The 14,192-nt window shown below is 40.1% G+C and overlaps 1 protein-coding gene across 1 annotated transcript in view; it reads right to left on the bottom strand.

Moving 5' to 3' along the window:
* Positions 1-14,192, bottom strand: part of TECRL (trans-2,3-enoyl-CoA reductase like) — a 56,671-nt gene that overhangs the window by 22,006 nt on the left and 20,473 nt on the right. The window contains exon 7 of the mRNA XM_079949924.1: positions 9,553-9,625. Within this exon, the coding sequence (XP_079806050.1) occupies positions 9,553-9,625 (73 nt within the window). The remainder of the gene's footprint in view (positions 1-9,552; positions 9,626-14,192) is intronic.

Genomic DNA, 14,192 nt, shown 5'->3' on the forward strand with positions numbered 1-14,192 from the left:
ACGGAACCTTGAAAAATTTGGAACTCCCCGCTCCTCCTTTCCCCTCCCTTTCCCCCCCCTTTCCCCAACTTAACCCAACTTTCCCCCATTTCTCTCCCCTTCTTTCCCCAACTTTTTACAGTCACTCATCTTTTGAAAGAACATTAATCAGATAGATTATTAAATATTGTCTGCACCCCGCTGAAATGGATTAAGCCAAACAAGTGGCCGAAGAGTGAACGTAGGAAGGAGAAATAAACTGTTTCAACTGAAAACAAAAACTGGACATTAGACATACCCACAACTCCCAACCCTCGTTTATACCATTTCGTCTCCTTCTCTCATACCTTCTCTACCACATAAGATTAACAACTTTTCAATTTGATTTTATTTTAATACCATATTTCTATATTGTTAATAGGTTTTGATTTGGTCTGATTAAGCATTTGAAATATATGGGTGGTAGTTTGAAGGCAAAATCTTAGATTCTGGAAATCTATAAGGATAAATTGGAAAAACAGTTTGATTTATTAGGATAATATATGTAAGGTGGGGGGACGCATGATTGTAGAATTGGACAATATCATTTCAACTCGAGAAAGGCTGATTTAAAGATAAAGAAGGAAAACAGCTTAATATATTTAGATAATATTTGAAAGGCGGGGGACACTTGATATTTGATATTGGACACTTGATGGTTGAACTTGACAGTATCGCCTTAACTTGATCAAGAGAAGGCTAGTGTACCCCTCCGCAGAAGATCAAGTGGGTTAAGATTGTGCGCCCCCTAGGGGAGAGACATAAGAAAACTAAACACGTGTATAAATTGAGGATAAAGGTTGAGGGAGGGTGAAGGTGGGGAGAATGTCGGGAAAGAATGGGAAAAAGTCAGTAGGAACACCATTAGAGAGGAAAGCATCTCGACAAGAGGAAATTAAAGATCTAGATATACTATGGCTGAAAATAAAGGAGGAATTTAAACAGAATGAAATCCATATGGAGAGAAAATTAGGAGAGATGCAGGAATCGATTGACAAAAAGATAGAGGGCGTGGTAGGGGAATTGTCAAACAAGATAAAAGAACTAACGACTCGTTCAAAGACCTTGGAAGACTCAAATAAAAAAATACAAAGAGAGATGAAAGATCAGAGAAAGGAGGCAGAAAAATTAAAAGAGAATTTTGGAGAATTGAGTAGAAGCCAGGACCAGGTTTTGGACAACTTAGCAATGATGGAAATGAAACAAAAACAGCTAAACCTAAAATTCAGAGGAGTAGGAGAAGAAGTTAATGAGGACATTAAAGGAAAAATGATCAAGGAATTAGCAAACTGGTTAGCACTTAGTGAAGAGGAAGTTGCACAAACAATAGAAAATGCCTTTAGAATAAAAATAAGGTCTAAACAAACTAAATTGAAAAAGGTTCCGGGAGACTGTTTAGTGATTTTCAAATCGATAGAGATGAGAAATGCAATACTAAGAGAAAGTTACCAAAAAAAACTAATAATTGAAGGCAGACCAATTGTTATCTTTAAAGAAATACCAATCAGGCTTCTGCGTAAGAGAGAGGGGTACAAACAGTTAGTAAATACTTTGAAAAAGAACGGCATACAACATAGATGGGAGTTCCCTGAAGGGATTTCCTTTTTCTATAAGGAAAAAAGATTCAAGATTACTGAAAGCCAGGAAGTGGGTAAATTTCTGCATAGATATGAAAAAGATCTTGGGAGGATGGAGGAGAGATATGGAGGGAAAAGTGGAGATACTGATGAGAGAGGAGGCCTAAAAGAGAAGGTGAAGGGGCAGAGGGAGGAGGGAGTGGAGGGAGAGGAGGAGGAGGAGGAAGGAGAAGGGCAAGTAGGGGAGGAGGAAGCGGAAGAGGAAGAAGAAGAAGCAGAAAGCAAAACCACCCGAATCTAAATTGGTAACCCACTGGTTTATTAGTAGACAAACGAAGCAATGAACCTAAAAATCTTAACATGGAATGTAAATGGTACGAATGAAAAAAACAAAAGGAATAAAATTGTAAGTGTCTTGAAAAAGAAAAAGTTGGATGTAATCTGTATACAAGAGACTCACGTAACTAAAAAGCATAAACACATTCTGATAAATAAGAAATTAGGAGTAGAATTTATAAACTCCACGGCAGAGAAAAAAAGAGGAGTAATAACATATGTCAATGAAAAATGGGAACCTAAACTGATCTACAAAGATGAGGAAGGGAGGATATTGGGGGTGCAAATTAATTTCCAAGGGGAAAAACTAAATGTGGTAAACATATATGCCCCAAACTCAAACAAATTAGAATTTTTCAAGAAATTAGAACAAATTTTAATAGAATTAGAAAACAACAGGACGATACTATTGGGAGACTTCAATGCAGTGCCAATACCAGAAATCGATAGACAAACGGAAAAGAAAAAAGGAAACCAAGGGAAGCTACCGAAATCATTTGAAGATTTGGAAGAAAACATGGACTTAGTAGACATCTGGAGACATAAGCATCCAACAGAAAAGCAGTTCACCTTTTTCTCAGAAGTACACAAAAGCTGGGGCAGAATAGATCAAATCTGGATTTCGAGGGAACTTACTTTAAGATCTATAAAATGTGAAATCCTACCGAGAACCCTCTCTGACCACAATCCGACAACATTGGAAATAAAAGGTATATCACAGGGGGGTTTTAGATGGAGGTTGAACGAATACTTATTAGATAGCAAAGAAATTATTGAAAAAGCTAAAACAACCCTAAAGGAATATTTTGATCTGAACCTCAATGCAGAAACAAACATAGAAGTAGTTTGGGATGCCAGTAAGGCTGTTCTAAGAGGTTTCTTCATTCAACAAAACAATTATAAGAGGAAAATAAGACAGCAAAAGAAAGAAGAAATTCTTGGACAGCTAAGAGAGTGTGAGAAAAAATTAACAGAAAACCCGAAAGATGAACAAAACATACAAACAACAAAAATATTACAAACACAATACTCATTACTAACAAACCAAGAAATCGAATGGAAAATTAAGTTAATGAAGCAAAAATATTTTGAATCAGCGAACAAAACGGGAAAATTATTAGCTTGGCAACTGAGAAGAAGGCAAAAACAAAATGTGATAAACAAAATAAAGATAGAGGAAGAAGTGAAAGAAGACCCAAAAAGAATACAAAAAACATTTCTCACATTTTATGAGAAGCTATATAAGAAAGAAGAGGAAGATCCAACTCAAATAGAAAAATATCTAGAGGACTGCAGAGGGAAGACCATAACAGAAGAAGAAAGAACTCAGTTAAATAAACCCATAAAAATAGAAGAAATCCAGATTGCGATAAAAAAAATGAAATTGGGAAAGGCCCCAGGACCGGATGGCCTATCTGCCAAATACTATAAAGTTTTAGAAAATCAACTGATACCAGCGCCTTGTGATACTATGAATAACATCTTAAGAGGAGGAAGAATACCAGAGTCCTGGAGAGAAGCTCATATCACGTTAATTCCTAAACCGGATACGGATAAATTGAGTATTAAGAATTATAGGCCGATATCCTTATTAAATAATGATTATAAAATCTTTGCAGATATCATGGCGAATAGATTGAAAAACTGTTTAGTAAATTTAATTCACAAAGACCAAGCAGGATTCCTCCCAAACAGGTTTATGAAAGATAATGTGAGACATATCATAAATATAATTGAATATTTGGAAACCAATAATGAAATACCGGCGGCGTTGATTTTCATAGATGCGGAAAAAGCGTTTGATAACGTTTCTTGGTTGTTCCTAATAAAATCTATGGAGAAAGCAGGGATTGAGGGCAAATTTATGAAAGGAATAGAGGCAATATATTCAAGCCAATCGGCCAAACTGATTATAAACAATAACCTTACAAACTCATTTAAAATCAAAAAAGGAACAAGACAGGGATGCCCTCTCTCCCCGCTTTTATTTATTATGGTACTAGAAGTGTTAGCAAACAAAATAAGAACAATTCCAGAGATCCAAGGAATTAAAGTAGGAATAAAGGAATATAAACTAAAAGCCTACGCAGACGACTTAATGTTATCCTTGGAAGAGCCGCAAGAAAGTATTAGCAAAGCACTGGAGGCATTGGAGGAATACGGCAAGCTATCCGGTTTTAAATTGAACAAATCAAAGACAAAAATGATGATCAAGAATCTGGGAAAAGATGAAAGAGAAAAATTAGAGAGACAATACGAAATCAAGGTGGCTAGAAAAATTAAATATTTGGGCATATGGCTCACACCAAAAAATATAAATTTAATCCAAGATAATTACTCGACAACATGGAAGGAAATTAAAAAAGATTTAGATACTTGGAACAGAGTTAAACTCTCGTGGATGGGTAGGATGGAGGCAATAAAAATGAATGTACTCCCAAGAATGTTGTTTCTGTTCCAGAATATTCCAGTGATCAGAGGCCCTAAAATATTTAAAGACTGGCAGAAAACCCTTTCGAAATTCATATGGCAGGGGAGAAGGCCAAGGATTAGATTTAAATTACTCACAGACCGAAAGGAGAGAGGGGGCTTTTCAGTTCCGAACCTAAAATTATATTACGAGGCTGCCTGCCTATGTTGGGTTAAAGACTGGATAACCCTAGAAAATACCGATTTATTAGATTTAGAAGGGTCTAACAATAGGTTCGGCTGGCACGCCTATCTGTGGTCAAATAAAGAGAAGGTTCACAAAGGGTTTTCAAGTCATATTATTAGAGGACCACTGTATGAAGCTTGGGAGAAAAATAAAAAAACTTTTGGAATGGAAAACACCTTGGTGGCTGTCCCCAACAGATATCCTAATAATCAAAAAAGTAAACATGGAAGAGCAAAGACTGACATATGAAGACCTATTGATAAGATCTGAAGGCAGCTGGAAATTAAGACCATACGAAGATCTAAAAGGATAATTAGCAGGCTGGTTACAGTACCATCAAATAAATGCATTATGGACAGAAGATAAAAAAGTAGGAATGAATGAAAAGAAATCCAAATTCCAGATCGAAATAATTGAAAACAAAACCAAATTATTATCTAAAATGTACAACATATTACTAGAATGGGATACAAAGGACGAAGAAATTAAGGAGGTCATGATAAAATGGGCAACGGACCTGGGACATAACATAGAATATGAACAATGGTCAAAATTATGGAATGATGGAATAAAATTCACGGCAAGTGTTGCAATTAGAGAAAACCTAGAGAAGATGATATATAGGTGGTATATAACACCAGTAAAATTAAACAAGATGTACAAGACCGGAAATAAGGCCTGCTGGAAATGCAAAATAAAAGAAGGTAATTTCATACATATGTGGTGGACATGCGAGGAGGTCAAGAAATTCTGGAATTTGATTTACAACGAATTAAAAAAAATATTCAAGTACACATTCCCTAAAAAGCCAGAGGCCTTTTTATTAGGTATTATTGGAGAAGAAATAAGGAAAGAAGATAAAACCCTGTTTCAATATTCAACAGCAGCGGCCAGAATATTAATTGCAAAAAACTGGAAAAGCACAAATATACCAACGGTGAGGGATTGGCAAACAAAATTATTTGAATTTGTCGAATTGGCAAAAATGACGCAAAAAATTAGAAATCAAAAAAATACAATGTCAATTGATGATTGGAATAAATTTATGGTCTATATTGAAGGAAATTATAGAAACATACCAACTATAGCAGGTCTGTTATAAAACTTACGATGTATAAATCAGTAATCAATACCAGCTGTAGAAGATGAAATTTTTAAATTAAGAAACCCGAAATCAGCAGGGAAGGAGGTCAGTTTGTGTATTTAAACTATGTACTTAAATTTGTCATGTACATTAGTTGTTCTTTCTTTTTTCTTTTTTCTTTTTCTTATCTTCTTTTTTGTACGATGTGTAGTTGTATTTTTCTTTTAATTTATTTCTCTTTTGTGTATGTTGTAAGAGAAACTCAATAAAAAGAAATTTAAAAAAAATTACATTTTATTCTTTTTTTTATCTTTCTGTTTATCTTAATCTGTATTGCATATTAAAGAGGGGAACTCGTGGAAGGGAACAGGTCGATTTTAGGGGATGGGAAAATATTTTTTTTTTAAAATTGGGCCAATGATAATAATTTTAAAATTTGGGGTAAGAATTTGTTGAATCTATTTGAAAGAATTGGAATACAAGAGGGGGAGGGGAGGGGAAGTCCTGGAAAGATGCCAATGAAAATAAGGTTTTAAATTTGGATGTTTTTCGTTTTCTGTTATATTTGAAAATCTTTAATAAATATTATTAAAAAAAAAAAAAAGTCCGTATCTGGAGGCACTGCTTCTGTGTATGCGTGAGGTGTGCAGGGTGCTTCTGCTCTTGTGCATGTGGCGAAACCCGGAAGTATACACTTCCAGTTTGCTGTGTTCGCAGCCCAAAGTTTACGTATCCGGAGGGATACATAAGTACAGGTAAAACTGTGTAGTGAATAGGCCTTGTTCTCCTTGGAAGCCTCATCTTTAGACATCTCTGGAGTTTTTTCATGTGTGCTTCTCCTTATGAAGCAATGCCTTGCAAACTCAGGCAGGAACCAAATTCATTTTACATGTTGCCTAACTATGAAACTTCTATTGCTACGTCTCTTTATAGAGAAGACTATAAAGAAGGTGAAGGTCCCCAGGCCACCCCTCAAATGACTTCACACGTAACACGTAATCTAGTTTTGGTTTTTGGGCACTATTTTGGCCACAACTTTATTAAAATACAAAATCAGTGAGTGGTTGTTTAGACATTGGTTATGACTATCTGTCCCCCCGCCTGGGACAGAACTGACATCCCGAGGTCCGATCGGTAGCCAGTAGAAGGGAAAGTCTAACTTGGGGATCATTTAAGCTAAGCGTCGGACCCACTCCGCTCACCCCAGCAGCTCCCCAAAAGCTTGCTGGCCCGGTCCTATGACAAGGATTCCCATGACAGGGATTGGGCAGCCCTGGTCCCATGATAGGGATTGGACGAAATCATGGCAAGTCCCAGGATTCCTTTAACGGAATTCCCTTCAGCGCAATGGGAGGGGCAGGCACGGCCTAACCTGACCCCTCCACCACCAGCATATTATAACCAATGCCTAACCACAACCTTACAAGTTGTGACGAATTGCTGAGTAGTAGGCAAAAACCAAATGGCACAGCCAATCACCAAATGGCAAAATTCCTACTAGGCCCCTGCTCCAAAGCAGACGACCCCATGACAGGCAAAGCAAGGTCAACCGGAAAGAGGGCGGGCGGGCGGGTGATCCGATGCACTCTGCAAAGAGAAAGAGAAACCAGAGTGCACCAATATTTAAAGACTATGGTCCCACCCACCCAATTTGCAACATAAAATTTGCCCCAGCAACCCGGTTACCCAATCATAGTGCCAGGCAACAACTATTAACCTGCCTGGCAACAAGAGGCCTGGCCCGGCGGCCCACACCGCAACACGTGCTCTCATTTATTGGAGAACACGCTTTATACTGCCACAGGTTTCCAAAAGAAGGTTGAATATTTCAGAAAAACTATTTTGGAGCAAAAATATTAATTTGTTAGAAATCTGACAGTCACCCCAGAATTTAAATTAAACTCCAGATTGGATCAAGTCCCGCAGACCCTGAATCACAGTGATGGCATCCCTATAGCATCCCATTGTGATGACATCGGTCCAGTATACCTCCATCCCCATCGTTCTGCCCGGACACTGAGGTTCAGTGCCAAGGGCCTTCTGGTGGTTCCCTCACTTCGAGAAGCCAAGTTACAGGGAACCAGGCAGAGGGCCTTCTTGGTAGTGGCACCCGCCCTGTGGAACCCCCTCCCACCAGATGTCAAAGAGAAAAATAACTACTAAACTTTTAGAAGGCAGCCCTGTTTAGGGAAGCTTTTAATGTTTAATAAGTTGTTGTGTTTTTGTGTTTTGTTGGAAGCCGCCCAGAGTGGCTGGGGAAGCCCAGCCAGATGGGTGGGGTATAAATAATAAATTATTATTATTATTATTATTATTATTATTATTATTATTATTAACAACATGCCAGGGCCTGGCGGTGCCTTTGGTGCCTTTGAACCCTCACCAAAACTGCCCTTCCTCAATCATGCAACTTAAGAAATGGAGAGGGGTGCAAGCAATTCCATGACAGAGACTGAAGTCTGAGATGCTACAACAAAGCTCTGAATGCAATAGTATACACTCAATGCAGTTTTTAGCAGAGCCGAGTTCTCTTCATTTCTAGTTTCCTCAGAAGCTGTGGTGAAATACTGTCCTTAGCACATCTTAGGAAGGTCTACTCTCGATCTGACTGAGAATCTGATTAGTTTTAAAACTAGAATGTCAGAGAGGGGGCTAGTTTAACCTCCCCCCTCCCCGTGTATTAGTTTATTATAATATGCAAGGCATATGAACAGCCTCCCGCTTTTATAATAAAGTGGTACAATCCAGAATTTGTGGGATATCAATGCAATCTCTCTCCATGTCTCTGCATGGCTCCTGCATGTTTTGCTCCAAGAGACAGAAAACGCTGTCAGCATCTTATGAAAATATATTGATTTCCATGTATAAGGTCTCCTAATTCACAACTAATTTTACCTTTGGGGGCTTGTTGGGATGAGGGAAAGTTACACCCCAACTACAATATGGTCTGAAATCATCCTCTGTCAATTCTCTAGAGTGGGGAATTTTATCCACTCCGATTCTCTCCTCAGCACGGGGATAGTATTTTTTACTGACCCTTCACTGGGTTGGATTCTAAACCTAGACCTCTGCATTCCTTCCCTCCTTTCCCATCTAATATCTGAAATGTTGCTGGAAATTTCCATCCTGTTTTGGTGTGGAATTCTGAAATCCTGACTTGAAAAAAGGAAAAACAGCCCCTAATAATAATAATAATAATAATAATAATAATAATAATAATTTTATTTATACCCCGCCCTTCCTGCTTTAAAAACTGGGCTCAGGGTGGCTAACAGCAAATATAAAACATTGATTAAAATGTGACTTAAAAACAGCATAAAATATAACATAAAATGCAGCATCAATATCAATAAAATTAAAAAATTCAGGGGGTCATTTTTTTTGGGGGGGGGGGACCCAGTCAGTAGACATCTAATGATCACCAGGGCTAACTGGCCAAGTTGGTCCTACTAGGGCCAGCAAGGAGACCAGGGAAGAATTTAAATGTGTAGTCCCAGAAAGGGATTCTTCATAGAAGAGGAAAGGGAAAAGGGAATAGAGGATCAAGCTAATTCAAACTGAAGGCCAGGCGGAATAGCGCTGTCTTACAGGCCCTGCAGAAGGAGATCAAGTCCTACAGGACCCTAGTCTCATGGGACAGAGCATTCCACCAGGTTGGAGCCATCACTGAAAAAGCCCTGGCCCTGGTGGAGGATAGTCTGGCTTCCTTAGGGCCTGGGACCTTTAAGTTATTATTATTCATGGACCTTTGGGTCCTCTGCATGACATACCAGGAGAGGCGGTCCCATAAGTACGAGGGTCCTAGGCCTCAAACTCTATAGGCCAATTCTTGTAGCGCGAGACAAGTTCCTAGTGCAACACGTGCCCTTTGCATTACTTACATGGAGGAGTGTACTGCGGGTGATTGATGTAGTAAGCAAGCCAAGACGTGAACCCCCAGTAAAAAGTGCAACCCTGTAATGAGAACATAGAGATAATGAAAGGATATACCAAAATGAACTACTGTCTCCACAATAGTTGGCACAATGGGGACAACAGATCCCGACCAGATACACACATCTGTTTATTGGCTGCTGGTGCTCTGGTAACTGGTTGTCAGGGACTGGACATCAGAGGAGGAATTGTGGAGACCCGCCCCCCCTTCTCCTGAATCTTCCTGAGAAGAGGACAGTATAGATCAGGCTTCCTCAACCGCAGCCCTCCAGATGTTTTTGGCCTACAACTCCCATGATCCCTAGCTAGCAGGACCAGTGGTCAGGGATGATGGGAGTTGTAGTTTCAAAAAATCTGGAGGGTTGAGGTTGAGGAAGCCTGGTATAGATTTACAATGGTGGTTTGCAGAGGGTCACAGCTCAGAGATAGAAGAGGGGCAAAGCTGGGAAATAATGGGAAAAGGAGAGCAGGAACAGCTGGCTGACACATTATCACTAGAGAGCATTCCAGACCTCCCTTCACCCAGAACCAGGTGGTCAATGAAAGTAGGAGAGCAGAGAGCCCAGAGGCAATTGTCCCTAAGCAGACACCGTAAGGGGGCTGGGGGCTGTTGATGACTGAGAAGTGAAGGGGGGAGGAGATTACTTGGAGTGATGCCATTACCCAAGAGATGACATTTCTACATCTCTCTGTGTGAATATGGAATAAAAGACCTTGGTAAGAGCTTCTTGTCTTTCCATTACTGGCAGCCTGCCAAGAGGGAGGGAGAGCAGATTCCCTGAAGCCTGACACTGGTAGTCCCTCCTCACTCTGCTGCCCTGACTTTGTGACAAGTCCTTTCCAGTAGAGAGGGCTTCTCCTGGCTCCTTGTTGTTTAGTCATTTAGTCGTGTCCGACTCTTTGTGACCCCATGGACCAGAGCATGCCAGGCACTCCTGTTTTCCACTGCCTCCCACAGTTTGGTCATGCACACTTCTTCAAATACACTGAAACAGAAGTCAACAGACCCTTATATATAGTGGGAGGGTGTGGTAAGGTTTTTCTCAGAAGGGTAGTAGGAGGTGGGTGATTGACTCAATGGGTATGATAAACCTGCTGATGACTGTTAATGCCTGCAATTAGTCCTACAGGAAAAAGCAAGGGACGTTGTTGTTGTTTAATCATTTAGTCGTGTCCGACTCTTCATGACCCCCTGGACCAGAGCACGCCAGGCACTCCTGTCTTCCACTGCCTCCCACAGTTTGGTCAAACTCATATTAGTAGCTTCGAGAACACCGTCCAGCCATCTTGTCCTCTGTCGTCCCCTTCTCCTTGTGCCCTCCATCTTTCCCAACATCAGAGTTTTCTCCAGAGAGTCTTCTCTTGTCATGAGGTGGCCAAAGTATTGGAGCCTCAGCTTCAGGATCTGTCCTTCCAGTGAGCACTCCTAGCACCTGCCTATTCACTAGTTCAGTCCTCCCTAACCTACAGTGCTCCAAACGTTTTGGACAGCAAATCTCATCAGCACCACCCAGCATGGCCAATTGGGAGCTGTAGCCCAACAACACCTGGTTGGGGAAACCTGCCTTATTCTTACTCAACCCAAGTCTCCCTGAATTTTTCCTCTACTCCATCACGTTGCTGCTGAGATTCCCCTCAGGTTTTCCTGTTCTTCTTTGGCTCCCTCAAGCAATATCAGACATAAACCCCTGGGGTCTTCTCCAGCATGGGCTGCTCTCTGAACTCTCAGATTCCAGACACTGTCCCATAATTCCCATTAAGTTCCATACCCCATATATGCTCACTTGACCACTTTGATCCCCAGAACTTTCCCTGTTACATGTGCCACATAACACTTGTTGCGCACTTGTAAGAAATCAATATTTTAGTATGGCAGCACCTACACTTTTGGTTTAGTAAAAGGCTGCTCAGGCACGTCGAAGGTTGGCATGTGTTTTAATCTTTTTAGGCTTTTTAGTTTAGGTGAAAGAGGGCCTTCTCTGTGGATGCTCCCAGACTTTGAAACTCAGTCACTAGAGAAGTTAGACTGATGTCTTTCTGATGGAAGGTGAAGACTTCCTTGTTCCACCAGGATTTTGAGAACTCACTGCTTTTAATGAAGGGGCAGGCGCCATGCTGTTTTTATTATAATTATTTGTATGGTCTTAATATATATATTATGCGCATATATACAGTTTTAATTGTATCCATGTTTAATTGTTTTTTAGTCATTGGTTTCCCCCCTAAGTTTTTAGCTGTTTTTGTTTTAATCTTTAAACTGCCTTGAGTCCCTGTCAGGGGAAAAGGTGGGGTATAATAATAATAATAATAATAATAATAATAATAATAATAAACAACTGTTGGTTTTAATTAACTTTTTAATGTTTTTACATGTTTTTAATGGTCATATTGATAATTTTAATGTTGTGGTTTTGTAAACCACTCAGGAGTTTTATTATAATCTGGTAGTATTTAAATTTTGCCAAGTAGATAAAATACTCAACAGAGGAGCAAGAATTGTTGTAACTATTCTCCTTTTCAAGAAAATGCACTTTTAAAGTTTGCCTAGCAACAGCAGAGGCTGAGAAACAGTCCCCATTGTGATGTCATAATGCTTTGCAGCCAACTCAGTCTCTGCTGATCCCAGCTATTTAGTTGGATGTGCAATCTCTTTGATAACGCTGCTGTCACCTGTTGTGCCACAAAACCCCACCAGGCTCTTCAAGTGAACAAGATAATGCCTTTTACAGATGAGAGGAAAATGAAGACTCTGTTTCTCCAACCACTGTTACTGAGCTGGGCTTTCACTATATCACTCCTTATCAAGTCACCTGCCACTTTTCTGCAAGCCATAACAACCTTGCTATGACAGCTGGCACAGCAGACCTTTTGAGGGTGAGAAGCTTGCAGTCCTCGTTTTGGTGGGGAATGGAGACGACATCTTTCTCCATCTCCCAGGCTGCCTCAAAAGGGGATGAAGTGGTGCAGAGCAGAAGGCAGAGCACAGAATCCAAGGAGAGGGGTCCCTAGATCTGAGTGAAAGGAGAGTCCTTGGAAGGTACATAGTCTAGAGTGCATCTTATATTGTAGGAGAAAACTCCCTGGGCTGGAAGGCAAGGATATACAGAAGGAGGACATGAAGGCATCTATGTACTCCCCAGAGTATGGATTGAAGCTCGTTTCATTTGCTGGCTCAACCCTAATGGGAGAAAACATCCTCTCGGAGGGCACTTCAGCTGGGACCCAAGAAGGTACCAGACAAGCCTCAAGCACAGCATCAATTTAGCTAGTGAAATATTTCTAAGGATAACTATACAATAAAGAAAAAATTAGAGGTGTGGGGAGGGATGAACTATCATTCTTGGGAAGGATATCGGTCATTATAATTAATGTATTGCCAAAAATGTTGTTTTTGTTTGAATCTATACCCTTGATGCAGGTCGCTTCAGAGAATGGCAAAAAGATATTACCAGATTTATCTGGCAGGGAAAGACTATGTCTTGGATATTATTGGCCCAGAGATGGAAAGAAGATAAAGTCCCTACCAAAGAAGAACGGCAGATTGAGTTGATGGATTATGCCGAAATGGCAAAAATGACTGGAAGAATCAGAAACCTGGAAGTTCAAAATTTTAATAAGGAATGGGGAAAATACATAATTTACCTTAAAAACCATTATAAATAACTAAAATCATTGGTAGGATTGGAATAACACTTGTGGTTTAATGTTGAATTTTGGATATAATGGAGATGTAAAAGATTTGGATTGATATAAAAGATGCAGGAGGAAAGGGTTAATATAAGGACCCACAAAGGAGAGGAAGGAAGTTCAGGAGATTCCTTGAAATCTTGTTTTTATGTTGATTGTTGGATAATTGATTGTAAAATTTTAAAACCCGAAAAACTATTTTAAAAAATAATAATTATAGGTGCCCAGCACAAAAGATATTGAATTTACCAAAAAGAAAGAAAAAAAAGCTAGTGATTCTCACCCCCCGCCCCGCCCCCCAATGGAAAATGTCTCCTAACCTGGAATCCCTGCTCTTATAAGTGTCTGGAGACTGGTTGCAGTTACTGGTGAAGGAAAGGCAACTTTTTCAGAATCATCTCTCCCAACCGTAATATGGGAATAGGAGTAGTGGCCTGACTTTTGGGGTTGTTGTAACCATCACCGAGATAATGTTCCTAAAGCAGTGGAGTGGCAGCAGACCGACTGGGAAAGAAGAGAGAGGCCTGAGGGCATCAACACCAGACAGGTGAGTTGCATGGCAAGGTGACGGGCCGCGCAGTTTCCCCAGAAACAAACGCACAGAAACAAATATGTTGAGTTAATGGGATAAATTAGGCCACAACTTTATCAATTATAGATGTGAGCGGTTTGGCTTAGGCAACTGGGTGAAGCAAGACTATATCCTGACTCCTGCCTGTCTACAGGAAGTTTCAAGGGTCAACCACAATAGGGAGAGCCCTATGATATACATCAATTAAGAGCACCCCCAGGATCACCTTTGGGGTCATGGCACCCCCGGATCCCTTAAGTTGTGACGATTGCTGCTGGGTAGGCGAAAACCAAAAGGTTGGTGCCAATTTGCCAAGCGGAAAAATTCCTA

This window comes from Podarcis cretensis (assembly GCF_951804945.1).
Source record: "Podarcis cretensis genome assembly, chromosome: 13".
NCBI classification, from domain to species: Eukaryota; Metazoa; Chordata; class Lepidosauria; order Squamata; family Lacertidae; genus Podarcis; species Podarcis cretensis.